Below are 18,409 nucleotides of genomic sequence, written 5' to 3' on the forward strand. Positions count from 1 at the left end.
TAGTATGAGTAAATTATGGGATATATAGTTTTTACCAAATCTTGTGAATGATCACATAAAGTTGATTTTCCTCATGAAATTAACCGAGCATATTTTTTTGTCTCATTGAAATAATGCAATATAAATTTAGGCTCATTTTAATATATAAATGTATAGGAATAATTTGTTTTTATTTGTATGACAATCCATTTATGTGTAGGCAAAGATTAATAATCTAGTTGATTTTAATGATTCATGAGGTAATATCTTATGTTAGGTCTTACCAAGCATTTTTAAAAGCTTAAGTCTTCTGATATCAAACAAATAAAAATGGATCCCCCATGGGCCACATATTGGCTTAGAAAGCAACAAGTTAACATTATCTATACTTTGTTGTATTTTTATTTATTTTGTTAAACATTTGCCAATTACATTTTGAGCTGGTTCTGAACCCACCGGGAAGATCTTAAGGCCTAATGTAGCCCAAGTTCGAAACATCTAGCCTAGGTTACCACAGAACAGGAAGACTTTTTTAAGGTCAGAAATAAACAGAGATTCACACATTATGAAAAATATCTTTATATTATATGACTACTTTGGTGACATCATAGCTACATTAAATTCAAAAAGATTGAAGAAAACCTTTAAATATTGTATTTTCAAATCTGAGACTTGTTATAATTCAATTTCACTGTCATTCAAACAACCAGACATTCTCTATCTTACTACATATAAGTATATAAAAGTGACCAGAAAAAAATCTCATTTCCCCCTAGAAGATAGAATGGTTCTGAAACATCTGTGAAATGGTTTGATTTATTCTGATGTTATAATGTCTTGAAAGTACCTTATATTTTTTCAAGTGTATGAATAATTATTCAGTGTAACAGTCATCCTACACATTATATTCATTACAGAATTTTACAGGTCACCAGTAGTTCTTGCATTTACATCTATTTTCCAGACTTGATAGTGATATCTTTAAGCATACACTTTTCACTTTCAACTATGTGATGAAAAAAGACATATATTCTCTTCATCAATTTCCAAAGACTAAGAAAGAGGGAATCATTTTGAGCCCCTAATGGGGTTTTGAAGAATTTCTTTTTAAAAGTTATCTTTTTAATATAATCAACTTTTCTGGCCTTCATGTACAGCTCCTGACATTTCCCACAAATAGAACTGATTGTTCTTTTAAGACTCTTCTAGTTAGTCACTGTGGAAAAAAGTCATTGTCTTCCAAACAATATAGAAGTCGGACTCCTACAATGTCATCATCCTGCAAGAAATCTACTGATTCTTTGGAATCAGTAGGGCAGGTAGATGGAAAAGAAACTTTGCTTAGGCAATTCATCCTAATTTTAAAAATTAAATAAGTATGTAGTTCTATTTTATTTTCCCCAACCCCAAATCTCCCTAGAATTTTAAGCTGCAGGAGACACCAGGAAGAAAAAAATGTTTTCTTATATCCTTACATGTCCAACACAATGATCACTAATACTGGGAACTCAAAATATGTATTTACTGATTAATGATTGAATCATCATGTAGATTCTATTTCTTATGAACTTTGGAAACCCATAAATTGTGATACATTGTTTTGTCTCGAGGGGGGTTCTTCTCATTAACACACCATTGATGGATAAAAAAATCAAACGACTTTACACAGGAAGAAAACCTAGTTTTCTTGTATAATATACTACATCCTAAAAAGGGTAATTAAGGGAAGGTTGGACAATGCAGTTATGAATAACTTGCACATTGCTCTTATATCACTAATACAATAGTATAGTCTTCTGAAATAAGTAAAATGTTTCTCCTGTTAGTTGTAGGATTCTTCCGGGGGAATCTATAATAGAAAATCAGATGACAGATTTATAGATCTTTCTAAACTACCAAAGAGGCCACCATAAAAGCATCTATTCAATACCAGTTGACACCCCTCTCCTCTGATAAAAGTGTTCCCAGTCTAAACAAAAGATATGTATCCAAAACATAAGAAAAATTAACATACAATATTTTTTCAGTAATAATTCAGTCACCATAAAACATAGTTTAAAATATACAATTAAAAAATTTGTGGAAAAAAAACTGGTTACATATCAAGTTATTAGCCATGCAAAAGACCAGCTTAAGCATAGTTATCCTATATCAACTATCAATAACTTTGACACTTATGAACAGAGATCTTATAATCATTCCTAAGAAAAAGAATTAATCCAAACTCTTTATAATTATTCTATATCACTATTACAAAACTTAAACAACTTCTTATAAGTTCATTTATCACATCCTCATATCATGTACACATTCAATCCATTTTGTCAAAAAACAAAATGATTCATTTACATATTTATGAAATAATTGCTGCTACGTTAATAGATGTCTATTAGTGGTGTTGCACATAGGATTTGTGACTAGAAAATGTCATAGTAGTAAAGTATTCCTAGATACAAACATCTAAGTACAAAACATCACTTCTTGGTGCATCAATTAGGCAGTTCTTTGTAATCTTTGCTATTAAAACCCATCTTAGGCCGTAGATTCTGCAACCTAGTCTACAGCTGATTTTTCCTTCTTTTGTACACTTTTTATTTGCATCTGTAATTGTTTGCAGACTGTCAGGTTCATGTTATTACATGCCTTTCCTGGAATAATAGAATGTTTCAATATGTGAGACCACTCCATAGAAATTTGGCAGCATGGCTGTATTCAGCAGGCCTGTTTGTTCTTCTGGGTGTTTAGTCATTCAAAATGCTTTTTAGAATTAAATTACTTAAAAAACTGCATAATACTGCGTATAGCTCTACAATGGGAAAGAGGGAGTTGAAGACACTGTTTTCTGTGCTCACTGCAATACCTGTGTGAAGTTCATCTGCAAATGAATGATTTTAGATTGTGTGTTAGGATGCCAGTGTGCTTCTTGTAAAGATCCACAGTCATGTGTGAGAACACTAACATCTCCTCAGTCTGTCTGTCACCTGTTAAGCACCTTCAGCAAATATAAAATTTTGAGAATCTTAATATTTACCATTTATCTATCACATTGATTAGCATCCAAATAAGGTGACAGAGTATAAGGAGGACAACTAAAATAGAGTTCTTTAAAGTGTTCTACCATGTCCAATAAAGTATTATCATTCATTGCTGCTGTTGCTAGTGACTTCTTTCTTAGGAGATGATGAAGTGTCTCGAGTTGGTAGTAAATCATAATGACATGGAATGTGGCTGTTCTTTGGAAGGTCATATGGATCCTGGCTGAGAGGTCCATTATTGCTTAATACTTCTTGTACAATAATCATTGTGGGTTCTGTGACAACCAAAAACAGACATTTATAAAAAATGACAAGCAAATATTAAAGAATAAAACATTTCTTGCAAATGTGAAATAAAGGAGTTTTTTTTTTAATAAAAGCACAGAAATATATAACTTTGAATGTTAAATAATTGATTTGATTAAACTATTTTGCCATTGTTGAAGTGAAGTATTCATTGATTATCATAATTAACATTGCATTGCAAGAGGATGATGACATTGCTGTATCAGAGATGTCAAGTGATTCACAATAAAACTGCTGTGTGACTTATAAGATTATAGATTTAGAGATTGTAGAGAGCTTAGAAATCATTTAGATCTACCCCCTCCACTTAACAGAAGAGGAAACTGAAGCTGAAAGAGATGAAATTGACTTAAAAGTGACAGAACTAATTTAAACCCATGGCTTTTTGCTTTCTCTATACTGCATCAGGCAAATAACTTCCTCTCTTCTCCCCCCCAACCTTTTTAGTACATAGATATTCCAGAAACTACTCTTCTGAAATAACCCCCCCTTAAAAAGCCAAACTATGATTAAAAAAAACAAACACAAAACTCTTTAGCATCATGTTGTCTCAATGATAATGTTCCAAATGAGCTGCATATATACAATTCTTCACAGATAAAACTACAAACACAAATGTACAAATCATATAAATGTACACAAAACAATTTGCATGTACTCTGCATAGCTGAATATATTGACAAAACTGCTATGTTAGCAGAATATATAATTTCTCTGTCCTCTTTAGACATCTCCTATATCAAGTATTCAGAGCTCTGTTGTTTTCTTTTTCTCTCTATCAAAACTAGAGATATTGGTTTTTTTATGATAGCTTGAGCCAATATAATAAAAATGACAGTACCTCCTTAAATTAATTTGCTTCACCAGTCCTCTATCAAACTCCATAAAGAATAATTTATATAGCTAGGAAAAATAATAATGTTTATACAGAGGAATCAAAGGTCAGGAATCTTAAGGCAATAGTGGAAAAAAAAAAGTGAGAAAGGGAGTCCATCAGTAAAAGATTTCAAACTGTACAACAAAGCAGTAATTATTAAAATAATTGGTACTGGTTTAAAAAAAAAAAAGAACAGTCTATTACTGGAACAAAATGAGATGACTAGAAATGGTTTGGAAATTAAGAAAATGTCATTTTTTTCTTTAAAGACACTGTATACCAATTTACTGACTATTGTGTATGGATTAAGAAAGATTAAATAATATTTTTAACAATTATTCATTAACTACTTTAGTTTGTTTTCAAAATAACATGAAAGAATTTAATATTCACTAGATTCTCTTACCAACTTCATAGACATTCTTATTAGCTGAAGCTGAGCTACTGATCTCAGCATATGGAGAGTCTCTGTGTACTGGTGACTTCATTTCCACGTAGCCACTCTCTGAGTTTTGGGGTATGATTACTGGTGGATCTTTAATAGTAGCATATGGATTTTCAGAACTGTTTAGTGAACAGCTACTTGAATTATATTCAGAATTCTTTACTAAATCTGTGGAAGAAAAAATAGCAACTCTTCAGAAATCTGTATATTTGATATTAGATTACTTAGCTGTCTACACACAAGAAAGTTTTAAAGTGAAATGTATCTAAATATTTGTTTTGTTCCCTTGTGAAAAACTATATCACAAACTTCAAGTCTGAAGACCAATAAGTCAGATGAGTAAAAGATTGTACATTATCTCTCTGCATCTCAAAGAAAGTGTAGCTAGAATCTAGAATTTAGTTAATACAGCTAAAACAGAGAATCTAGAGACAGAAAAGGTAAAGAGGCTGTATTTAAAAACTGAAGAATTATCTCTTAGTCTGAACAACTGAAAATTCCTTATATTTCTGATGCTGATTTATATCACAACTTCATTATATGAACTTTAAAGGCTATTTTAAAAATAAAACATATAAATTCACAATTTGTGACTGACTAATATCTATGCCTCCCCTCCTTCTCTTCCAATCATTATAATATAACTATCCCACAGGCAAGTATTATTAGATTTTGATCTTTGTATTTTTAGAACCTAGCCCCAAATAGTTATTTAATAAGTGTCTGTTGAATTGAATTTTTTACTATCTTACTTAAGGTCATTATTATCTTTATGAAAAAATACAATCTTCCAAATAGTATTGAAGCTCTTAATTATCTGGTTCCAACCATCTTTCTAGATTAATTTTAATTATCTCAATGCACATACTGTACAGTCTAGCCAAATAGTTTGACTTGATCTTCCCCATTCATAACATTCCATCTTTCACCTCCATTCCTTATACATACATACCCATATACTATAAAGACCTTTATATGTATAAAGTATACTTTTATGTTTTTATAATCCATTTTCTATATGTAGTATCCTCTCTGGGCTCACTGCCCCAACCACTATTTATATTAGAAGGCTGGATCAAATAGGGTGCTTGGCTACTACTCTGGTATCACTCAACTGCTGGACTTTTCTCAGGATGCAGAGTCTCTGTGGTCCTTACTGGACTTATTTATTATTAGACAGCTGTAGTTTTTTCCTACCTTCAGCCACTGACTAAACTGGGTAATAAATACTTCATTATCTTTGCCTGGAGTATGAAAATACTTTTTCAGCTAAGGTACCATAGTGCCCTTTCAATTTGGGCAATGAAAATTAAGATCCTTAGAAACTTTTCTCTTTGACTTTCTCAGCTGAAAAGTAGTCTGTCACCTTCAGGAAGGAGGTGGGAAAAGTGTAATCTAATCCCTTCTTGTTCCAACTATCCTTCCATTCTCCAGGCCCTTCTTACACATCCCCACTCCCATAAAGCATAGGCTAATAGATTTTAGCTCCACATCCTCCAATGCCTTTTAAAATATTAAGGGAGAAGTGGTCAGAGACAAAATTATGAATACAATCTCTGCCCTAAGGGCAAGGTCAAAGTCTCCCTGGCCTCCTGCAAATCTCATAACTGTGAATTTAAATTCTTTGTTCCTTCTTCCCTTTTCACTTTTACCTCAGACACAGTACAAGCCTCAATTTGGGCTTCTAGCTGATACAGTGGATAGAGCGTCGACTATAAAGCTGGAAAGACTGTAGTTTAAATCTAGGCTCAGATATTTATTAGCAATGTGATCTTGGGTAAGTCATCTAAACTGTATTTGCCTCAGTTTTCTCGTCTGTAAAATGGAGATAATAATCTCCCATGATTGTTAGGATCAAATGCAATAATAATTTTAAAGTTCTTAGTACTGCCTGACACTAGATAGTGAGTGCTAAATAAATGTTAACATTACTTGTTTATTTTTGCTCTTCCTCACTATTTTTTTCTCAACTTCATTGTTCTTCCTCACTATACTGATGAAGTCCTAGATAACTAAGTGGAGTTGGCAGAGGAAGCCTGAAGTATTGATAAGATGATAATTCTCCCTGAATCAAGCAGGGAAGGGCATTGATGGGGATCAATTAAAGCTTATAGACCCACTTCTGTGGAGGTCTTGGGAATCCCACCTTACCATATGCAATCAGAACGCCAAGTGATGATGTCAAACTCCTAAGGTTAAATTTCTCCTATAAATCCACTCATGGCATATGCCATTTTTACTAAATCCCTTTTGGGGTTAGCCTGTCATGGCATCCTGCCTCATGAGATCTTTCTTCTCACCCTCCCCCATGCCTCAGAGTGTCTTTCTCCTTGTTATAATAGCTAACTCTTTTAGGGTGCTAAATCTCTTTTAGGGTTAGCCTGCTAATTGATAGTGTAATCCCCTTCCCTCATTGACTCCTTTGGGATTAATCTGCTAAATTTCTCTTAATGGAATACTCCTACCTAATGGTGTATTCCCTTTCTCCTGGTTAATTGTGAATTCCACTAGAGAACTTGTATTTTCTCTTGTTAATTGTTAAAACCCCTTTTCTTGGTAATTATATCGCTCTCCTGAATCTATTTCATATTTATCACTCTTGGTGTCTATTTTTACCTCTTCATTTATCCCTAACCTCTTCTCATAAATAAAGGTACCTTTTGGCAAGGAGAACACCATTGTGAATTCTTCAAATGTGCCTTGCACCTTGTATGTTGAACTAGGAACATCATCATTTAGTGCCCAACTTCAGCAATGCCATATTTTTTCCGTGATTTATGATTGATAATGCTAATTCTAAACTGCCAACTTTCTGAGGTCTTCTTACGTGACTATAATAGACAATTTATCTAATGTCCAGGCCTCCAAATAATAACATGTTTATTTGAATTTGCTCCCTCTATATTAGTCAATATTCCTTCTGTTCATTTTGTATTTTACACACTCCTTCTTCAGATAACCTCTTAGAATATTTGTTTTCTGATTTGTAAAATAAGAGGGAGGACTAGATAATTAATTCTTTCTATTGCTAATATTTTAAGATTTTATACTCTACACCATCAACCTAAAGCAAATTTCCATTGGCTATTCAACAAGTTACCTTAATCTTTAATAAAATTTCCACACTACTCCCATGAAATAATTATTTCTTCTAATTTAAACTTACCTTTTAAGGATTTCCTCATATATTCTCTGTCAAGTCCAAAAGCACCTGTAATTTAAGAGGGAGAGAAACAGTGAGAATATGCAGAATAAATGCTAGAATTTGATCTAGCAAATCTAACAGTTTGGAGTTAGTGGGAAATAATGAGAACTCTGAGACAATACTAGGAATTTAATGGATGTTGTGAGTTTCTCAGCCTCAGTTCCATGAGAACCTACAGAGAAATTCACTACTATAATAAGATCTTCAAGATTGAGAATAGAAAAGGGAGTAATCAAACTGAAAAAATCATATTGTACTAAGATTTCTCCAAGTGGTATCAACATTAATGTTTTACTGTATGAATTGTGGTGTTTTGGTCTTTTTCATTGATTTACTGGCAATAGAGCAGAAGTTCTAATGTTCTGAATACAATTGAGGTTATCAAGAGATGTTTTAGTATATTGTTTATCTAAAGGGTAAGATTTGGATAACAACATGATCATGTTTTCTTTTTTCAGAGTAAGGCTTCTCATGCCATTAAAAACTAAAACTTTAATATATCTTATGTATATATTTATAGCTATATATCTATTTTAACATTCTCCTTTTTAAGGCATATATTAACCTCTTATTTTAGTATCACATTATGGAATGGGGAAGGGTCATTTGGTGTCATGGAAACAATGAACATGAACTTGGACAATTTTAGAGAGATACTGGAGAATAGAAGGTCCTGGAGCAATATAGACCATGGGGTTATGAACAGTCAAGCGTGACTGAACAATTGAACAACACAGAATACAACTGGAAATCTTGAATCTGAGCATTTTTCTTTGTTCTCTTCAGACAAACTGGTTCACTTGTCTTGAACATGCACTCTCAAGTGAGACCAAACCAGCTTCTCCACTATACTAAGGTGAATGACACACTATTAAGGCTAACAGAGACTAGATCCCTTTCCTTGTCTTCATTTAAGTATCTATTTACCCACTACAAAGTCATAAATTACTGTTCAGCTACAACCAACCCTGTTTAGGGATTAATCCTCCAAATTATCATTTTTTACTAGTGAAAGAAGGGAAATTCACATTCTTATGCTCGATTAATGTAATTAACAAGATGTTCTATACCCCATACCTTTATTAAGTGATTAGCCACTCTGACTGATCTACAAAATTAATTAAGCAATCAAACATGTAAAATAGATGTGAAAATGCCAACATATCTTTAATCAATCAATCACAGGTAAAAACTAGTTTGAACAAGCTACTTAATCAGGATAGGAAGGAGAAAAGTGCTTTGCACTACTCAATGAAATCTGATAGCAAACTGTATTGGGATGAATTGAAGGAATTTGGCATTTTTCTAGATCTATGGATTTCATATGAGAAGATTTGATAGTTATCATTTAGGAATGCTTTAAGAAACCAAATCCTTGAATCTGTTAAAAAAAAAAAAGGGCAGAAGGGGTAGGAAAAGTGAGTTCAGAATAAATGTTATCATTTCATCAGGTAAACTGACTGGGCTAGTAACAAATAATGCATTCAGCCTGTTGAGAAACACAAAAAGATAGTCAGAAAGAAGTGCAACTTGAGAATTCTACATAGTCTCAACCCTCAGGGCTCGGCAATAGAATTCACACATTCTTGAGGGGAATTTCATAAGAATTCTAGAAAGAAAGAAATTGGATTTCATTCAACCAGGTACTATAAATTACTTCTTTGCTACAGATTCTATTTAAGTTTGAACCCATTTCCCTTTGGACTTTATATATGTGTGTGGTAGTGTCTCAAACTTTTGGAGAAACTGTTTTTTTTTGTTTTGTTTTGTTTTTTGTTTTTGCCATCTGTTCTTATTATTCTTGTTTAGTAAATATCTCTAACTAAAATTGTCTGTCTGGCTAACTATAGGCACTTCTGAGTGAGGGTACTAGCACCTTAGAGTTACACCTAGAATCTTGGGGGGAGAAATAGCCACTCTCTAGAAGTCTGCCAGTGCAATTGAAAATTGAAAAACCCTTCAGGAGTGGTGCTACATTATATTTACAAACAAGAATTTACAGAGATATTGAAATATCTTTTCCTTACTGCAACCAACTAACCATCCTGAACTATTTCACTATAAGCTTGTTAGGATACATTAAAATGGGAAGCACAAATTAAACTAGAATATTTAGTTGCTAGTAATAGTGGGATCTTTCTAATTGAGGAATAAATTAAATTCAACAACAATTTTCCAGGAAAGCTGAAATAAAATATTTTTCCATAGATAAATCCAAAACATTAGAATAATTTTGTTTGTTTGTTTTTCAGCTAGATGATTGGTATTCCTTTTGGTATCAATTCCTACTCATTTACATTTCAGAGGAAGCTGTGAAGCACAGTAGTTAGAGTCCTAGGTAGTCTAGTAGACTTGAGTTAATAGACTCAGACACTTCTAACTGTGTTATCATGCGAAACTAACTTCACCTCTCTCTCAATTTCCTCAACTGTAAAATGGGAATTATAATAATACCTACCTTTCAGGTTTGTTAGGAGGATCAAATGAGATAATATTTGTTAAGTCCCTAGCACAGTGCCTAGTGCACACATACTAGTTTCCTTCTCTAATATGTTTTTCTATGGTTGCTTTAAATGATAAAAGGACTGCTAAATACAGTCAATTTGACTCACCAAGCTCATTGTGGAAGCCTCCATGTTTCCAGTCTACTGGGAGTGTCCCCGTGTAGTCCACAACAGGCCCTCGCTTTCCAGGCTCCACATTTTTTATGTTCATAAATATCTGGTTGTTTTTTGACTATTAAAAATGAAAAGAATTTTGAGTAAAAGAGCACAACTCTGGTATTACAATTTAAGGGAGGTGTCTGAGCAGAGATTAGAGAAATATTTTTCAGGCATATTGAAGAAAGAATTCAATAGGTAATAAGTTGGACAAGATTGTCTTTAATTATTTAGTTCTTCCAGCTCTAAGATTCAATGATTCTGTGAATTATGCAAAAATATAGAGCCTTACAGAAGGTAAACATTTAGTTATATTGTGGATGTTCCTACCTCTCTCATCCCTATAATATCTCATCCCAAGAATAATATAATAAATTCACTGTGCCACAGTGCTTGACATTGAATTAATTCATTTGGGCCATCTGACTTATGGTCAAAAGAAATCTGGATTAAGTTGGAAAATCAAAGTCTAGCTCTGTCTCTGTCACTTCTTATCTGTGGAACCCTGAGTAAGTCATCAAGCTTCTCTGAGTCAGGTGCATTCTTACCTTCTATGAAATGAGAACAATAATATCTGTCACATTTATTTTATAGGACTCTGATAAGGTTTAGTTGAGATAATTTATAGAAGGATCTTGTAAAACTACAAAATGCTATAGAAATGTAAGGAATGACTACTATCATTATTATAATAAAACAAAAACATTCTTGGAAAATTTAAGGGCTATTTAAGTTAATTTGATCAATAGTATATAATCTCCTTGAGGAGAAGGATTATTTAATTTTTTTTATCTTTTGATCATTAATGCCTTGCAAAGTGATTTGCACATTTTATTTTAAATTGGGTGATTCCACCCATGACCTTGTAATGATGAACTACTCTATTTTTACTTTAATTCTAGAGTAATGCACACGGTGAAAAAAGGTAGACCTAGTTTTGCACCAAAGTATAAAACTTAGGCAATTAGAGCATAAATACAAAGATATCAGGTACCTGGAAATAGGGGAGAAGATGGGAACTGGGAATAAAAAGAAAGTGAGAGTCAAAGATGAATTACTTATTTTGCAGTTATACTGGTTATGCTAAAGGATTTCACGTTCTCACTAAAAGTACTATAGAAAAAGATTTTAAAAATCTGTAAGATGCTAGGAATCACATCTCTTGCTTTTATGTTTATGCAATTTATCTGATTTGCATCTATTATTTTACCTTTCCAATTGTCATCCTGTTTTGGTTGTTGACGTGAGGTGATGTAGAACACTGAGTGAGTGTATGGTAACTGGGGTTTGTAAAATAATGATTATTAATGTTTCCAGCATTACTTTGAGGAAGTGTATCTGGAAAAAAGAAGAGGAGTAAATGAGTAAAACATTATCTAGTATGATGAGATGATACAAAAATTAGTATAGTGAGAATGATGCAAGAAAACAATGAAAAAAGAATCAACAGCTTGATAAAACATACATACACATATACATTCAGTGAAAAAAAATAACATCTTAAAAACACAATAGGCAAATGGAAAAAGAAATACAAAAATTCACTGAAGAAAAGAACTCTTTAAAAGAAACATAGGTCAAATGGAAAAGGAGACATAAAGGTTTGCTGAAGAATATAATTCCTTAAAAATTAAAATTGGGGAAGATAATAGCCTCATGAAACATCAAGAAACAATAAAACAAAATCAAAAGAATGGAAAAATACAACAACTTATGAACTATTTCACTGGAAGAACAACTGACCTGAAAAACAGATTGAAGACAAATAATGTAAGAGTTATTATATTGTCTGAAATCCATGATTAAAATAAGAGCTTCTCAGACATCACTTTTCAAGAAATTATTAAAGAAAACTGCCTTGTTATCTTAGAACCAAAGGATAAAACAAAAATCAAAAGAAACTACTTATCACTAACTGAAAGAGATCCCAAAATGAAAAATTCTTAGGAGTAACATAATCAAGTTTCAGAGTTCTCAGGTCAAGGAGAAAATACTTCATGCAATCAAAAAAGGAATAAATCAGATACTGTGGAACCACAGTCAGGATAACACATAATTTAATAGCTTCTATATTAAAGGATCTGATGACTTGTATCATATTCCAGAGGGTAAAAGAGATAATATTATATTCACGTTTTGCCCAGAAAAATTAAGTATAATTCTTCTGAGAAAACAATGGATTTTAATGAAGTAGAGTATTTTCAAGCATTCTTATTGAAAAGACCAGAGCTAAATTAAAAAAATGATCTTCAAATATAAGACTTAAGAAAAGCAAGGAATATCAAACTGTACATACCCTTTGACTTAGCTAGAGTCTCTACATGGTTTGTATTGCAAAGAGATCATAAAAAAGGGAAAAGGACTTAAATGTGCAAAAATGTTTGTAGCAGCCCTTTTTGTAGTGGCAAGAAACTGGAAACTAAATGGATGTCCATCATTTGGGGAATGGCTGACTAAGTTATAGTATATGAATATAATGGAATATTTTTGTTCTACAAGAAATGATTAGCAGAATGATTTCAGAAAGGCCTGGAAAGACTTATATGAACTTTTGCTAAGTGAAATGAGTTGAACCAACAGAACATTGTACACAACAATAACAAGACTATATTATGATCAACTGTAATGGACCTGGCTCTTTCAACAATGAAGTGATTCAGGCCAATTTCAATAAACTTGTGATGGAGAGAGCCTCCAGAGAGAAAACCATAGGGACTGAATGTGGATCACAGCATACTATTTTCACCTTTTTATTGTTATTTGCTTGTTTTTTTTTTCTTTCTCATTTTCCCTCTTTTTGATCTGATTTTTCTTGTGCTGCATGATAAATGTAAAAATATGTATAGAAGAATTGAACATGTTTAACCTATGTGGATTGCTTGCTATAGAGGGGAGGGGAAAGATAAGGAAGGAGAGAAAAAAAATTGGAACACAAGGTTTTGCAGTGGTAAATGTTGAAAATTATTTTTCTATGTATTTTGAAAAATAAAAAGCTATTGCTGTTTTAAAAAAGAAAAAGACAATTACTTAGAAGAAGAATCAGATATACCTTAATTTGTACATGAAAAGCAGATCTGAGAGAAATTTGTAAAACACTTAATGGAAAGGAAAAACTTCCTAAATCTTTAAAAAATTTTTCATTTTCAGTTAAAAATTCTGTTAATTTCTCTCCTATTAGTCTTACCTGAAATAGTATAATCTGCAGTGATGACCCTCATAGCAGGAGTGTAGGTAACTGTTGGCATATTTGATTCTTTCTCCTTCTGTTTGTGTCTATAAATAATGAACAGTGCCAGCAGGAAGAGTACAACCAGGACAAGAATAATGATGCCTGCAATAGCGGCGATCTGATAAGAATGAGCAGGGTTAGCAGTACTTGTTCGGCTTAAACTGTTCAAGTTTCCAACTATTAAAATGCCAGCTAGAAAAAGAAGAAAAGACATGAGTGATTATTTTGTGCAGAATACATGAGATATTTGGATGATTTCAATTCATAAAATATTCACTAGGAAGTTTCTGGAAACAGAAAAGCAAAAAGAAAAAAAATATCATTTTTCCTCAGGAATACATCTGTGTCCAGAGCAAAAAGGCCTTACTCGCTCCTCCCCACAAAGGAGTTCCTTTAAGATTAAAGCCCAGAAAACTTTAATTTGATTTGAGACATTACTCTATTTTTTATACATTTGTGATGGTATGACAGATCATAAAATTCCTAAGTAATTCAATTCTTAGAATTACTAAAATTAGATTTATATCTATTTAAAACATTTCTGGAAACATAGAATAATGTCATTTATAATCTGATCGAAAAAATGATATACCTTATTCCATCCCCACATGAAGGGAAAAAGGAAGGGGAAAGAATTTTTAAAAAGTTAAGTGACATATCCCTGGTCACATAACTATTAAGTGTGAAGTTGGAGTTGAACTCAAGTATTCCTGATTCTAGGCCCAGTAATACACTGTACCCTAGACTACCTAGCTGCCTCGTTGACTATATATTATTATTATTATTATCTTTGAAAGATAATGTTCCTGTCCATGTTATTTTCCATGTCAGATTGCTACCCAAGAAGGGGGCCGTGCTGAAGCAAAAATAATTTGTTATAGCAAGACAACATAACAGATAGATAGCTAATTACCAAATTATTTTTTTGTAAGGATGTAGCCTAATAATATTACACAAGAATGCTCATTACTGGGAGTCAAAATTCAGAATAAAATATGTCCATCTGTTCAAAGGGGAAGCAGTGGAAAGAACTTAAGAAACTGAATAAAGATCAAGGTTTTAATCCTTCTCTGACATTGAATAATCATATGAACTCAAGTAATTCATTCTCTGGGCCTAAGTTTCCTCATTTGTAAAATGAGTGGTTAGATTAGATTTTATGTAAGGTTCCTTAAAGCATTAACATGTTTTGTTTCCATGAACTTGCTGTAGTATAAAAATGAACTTTTTATATTCATCATAGACATGGTCCCCTATCTCTTTTTCACACATACCCAAAAATGTTATAGTAAACAACAATGATATAATCAAGGAACATCTTAAGTTAAATGTGATTACAGTAAATTAAAAACAAAAGAAGAGTATAAACCCACATTCATTAAGAAAATACAATGCATAATATTATTAAAGAAATTATATTAAGAATTTGTATTATATATCATGTAATATGTAAATTGTATTATTATATTAAGAAAATACAATATATAATAAGAAAATACTGTGCAATATCACAGAAATTTTCTAAATTCTCTTATTGCCCATTTACCTTGATCGCATCTTGTACCCTTCCAGCCTGGACTGCAGTAACAAGTTCCTGTGATGTGGTCACAAGTAGAATTGTTTAGACAGTCACATATTTGACGACAGCCATAGCCATATGTTCCTGAGGGACACTCTGAAGAAGAAGAGGAATCAAATGTGAAGTTGAACAAATTAGTAGGAGCTTGACTAGATCTGATAAGTAAAGAACTAATTTTGTTTAGGGAAAAAATCCAAAATTTATTTTATGAATTGGGATTTTATAAAAGGGGAATTTTGTTTTACTCGTCAATTCTAAGGTAATGGTTATAAACTCTAAAAAGAATGAAGAACAACTATTTCCTAAGTGGTCTTAATTTCACAGAGAATGATCTGTATTTGAAGTTTACTTTTGAATTAGAAATCTGAAATCAAAAAACGAGATTTTTAAGAATTTGTTTGAATGTGGAATTTTTTTTTATTGTGATCTTGCTTGGGACAGTAGTTCTACCCCACCACACTGGGAGGTCTAAAAATTCATTTTAAAAATACAGAAATTTTTTATAACTGAGCAGCAGGGGGCAATGTACTATTGTTGTCAAGATTTTCAGTCAAAGTTTTAGGTATCTGTTTACAAAAAGAATACTGGGAAAAACACATTAAATAACTACTTTTAAAAGTACCTATCATTAAATAACTACTTTAAAAAGTATTTATCAAACTTTCCATTTTGTTTGTGATATATATATATATATATACATGCACATATATGTAAATATAATTATAATTTAAACATCTGAAGAGACTGTGTGTGCAATCATGCATATAATTTAGCAACTGAACTAAAAAAGATTGAGACATTACTCTATTTTTTTATACATTTGTGATGGCATGACAGATCACAAAATTCCTAAGTAACTTAATTCCTAAAAATACTAAAATTGGACTTATGTCTATTTAAAACATTTCTGGAAATACAGAATAATGTCATTTATAATCTGTGTTTTATATCCTGGGCAGATGAGGACATATCATCTGTTCTCAGCCGGTTCAGTGTTGTTAGCCTATGTATCAAAAGTCCTTCAGACTTCATTTATCTCAGAATTCCTTTTTCATGGAATCAACCTCATTCCCAATGACTGAAAAGCCTGGAGACATATTTTAAGTCTAGGAAATTAGGACTGGGGAATGATGGCAGGCCAACATGGCAGGCTAATATATTTTCTTTCAGTGGGGGACAGAGGAGAGGTTAGGTAAGGAAAGAAGGCATGTATAGGAATATATCATTCATTAAAAGACAATGAGGAAGCTTTTGTTTGTTTGTTTTTTCTCACCATTCTATCCTAATTTATCCTAATCAACTAAATTAAATCTACCAAAGAAGGAATCCAGAAAATTAAGCTAAAGACCAAAGTTGCTATAATATCAGATTTTAATCTTCTCTGTACAGGCTTTAATATTGTCTAGTACATAAAATGAGACAATAGAAAGCTTCAAGAATAGAATGAAAAATCTGAATTCAGTTTTGTTTATTATTTCCTCCAACCATAGGATTATGGAGTGATCATGAGAATTTTCGACCTTTCGATTACCTTCAAAAAAAAAAAAAGATCTCTGCCTTTAAGTCTCTCAGTGCAAGTAGGTAGTTAAAATAAGTTTCATTCAAATTATAATTTAGTGGTGTAAAGTATTTTTATACTCACTCTGTTCACAGTGTTTCCCCATGAATCCAGTGCGGCAAGTGCACTGTCCTGAGATATGGTCACAATCAGCTCCGTTTTGACACTGGCATATTAATGCACAATCTTTTCCATAAAACCCCAGAGGGCATCCTTTGGGACAAATAAGGATGATGAGGATTAGAGGAAGAAACAGGAGTTAAATAGAAATACAGCCCAGAATGAATTATTCTAATTCAGTGAATACAAGATGATGAAAAGGCAAAAAAAGAAGAAGAATCTCTTACAGTTGTTATTTGAGTATAAAGACACAGTTCTTACAAGTACATCACTATTCACTAGCAAGGTATGTCACCATTGTTAAAATAGTTTAACCATTAATATTGTATCTATAATCTTTTAAAGCAGTACCAATTTAAACCTCCAGACGTATATTTGTGTATGTTTGTGGAGAGAGGGAAGAGGTAGCTACTTTATCACATTGTCATTGAAATCTTCCAAAGCTCTTTATTTTAAGCAATGACTACTGTTCAATTCTTTTCCCCAAATATTGAAATTATCAAATATCATCTGTTCCAAGAAAATAATGTCACATTGGTAGAATGTTCAGTATATGAGGACAAATATTCAAAAGTTATTTTTTAATAAAGGATAGATGTAGTCAATTTAACAGGTGCTTGTCTTTATGTGAGAGAGAATTCTTGCGCTAGTCACTTAGAAACCCTTTTGGCTTATAAAGAAAGGCTAGTGAGTTGAAATGCAAGAATCAGAGTTAGAATTTTAGAAATCTCTTCTACAAATGTTTTGAATCCATCTTATGTGACGGTGATTTCCCAAAGCTTAATTTATTTTTATGCTTATTGGTTTATCTTATGGTGAAACATAGTAAAAATTATGTACATACACATATACACACATACATAACTATAGCACCCAGAGTCCTATGGTCATTGCAATTATATGATGCTTTAAAATTTGAAAAGCGTTTTCCTCATAATTCTGTGAGGTAGTTTGGACAAGTTGGATAATCCTCATTTTTTTTACATGAAGAAACTGAGGTTCAGTAACTTGTTCAAGTCATGCATATCTAGTACTCAATGGAGATTCATTATATGACATGCTCAAGATTATATCATGATTTTCAGTCTACAGATTTGTTAGTTAAAAAAAAGAATATAAAATGAGTTTGGATAACAAATACTTTATACAATTCAGGGAGATTCCCCTCTAGCCCTACTTAGTACCTGCCACTTTATAGAAGGATGTCTATTGAGGATAGGATGAATGAAAATGATACTAAAAAAGTCAAAAAAAGAGTCTAGGAATATGAACATCCAGTTTACAACACATTCTCATATAGCCAAAGTCTGGCTATTGTATTCTGGAGCTTCCAATTCAACCTATTAATTAATTTTAACTAATAATTAACATTATTCCTTGATATTATTATAGAAAGTGGAAATTTGGCATATGAAG

The 18,409-nt window shown here is 32.2% G+C and overlaps 1 protein-coding gene across 1 annotated transcript in view; it reads right to left on the minus strand.

The window, feature by feature from the left end:
* Positions 1-542: 542 nt before the first annotated feature.
* Positions 543-18,409, minus strand: part of MEGF10 (multiple EGF like domains 10) — an 80,566-nt gene continuing 62,699 nt past the window's right edge. Inside the window, exons 17-24 of the mRNA XM_051994559.1 lie at positions 16,958-17,086; positions 15,283-15,411; positions 13,692-13,928; positions 11,718-11,845; positions 10,460-10,583; positions 7,809-7,853; positions 4,604-4,810; positions 543-3,289 (exon numbers count right to left, since the gene is read on the minus strand). Of these exons, the coding sequence (XP_051850519.1) occupies positions 3,117-3,289; positions 4,604-4,810; positions 7,809-7,853; positions 10,460-10,583; positions 11,718-11,845; positions 13,692-13,928; positions 15,283-15,411; positions 16,958-17,086 (1,172 nt within the window). The 3' untranslated portion in view covers positions 543-3,116. The remainder of the gene's footprint in view (positions 3,290-4,603; positions 4,811-7,808; positions 7,854-10,459; positions 10,584-11,717; positions 11,846-13,691; positions 13,929-15,282; positions 15,412-16,957; positions 17,087-18,409) is intronic.

Source organism: Antechinus flavipes, chromosome 1, assembly GCF_016432865.1.
Source record: "Antechinus flavipes isolate AdamAnt ecotype Samford, QLD, Australia chromosome 1, AdamAnt_v2, whole genome shotgun sequence".
Classification (NCBI taxonomy): Eukaryota; Metazoa; Chordata; class Mammalia; order Dasyuromorphia; family Dasyuridae; genus Antechinus; species Antechinus flavipes.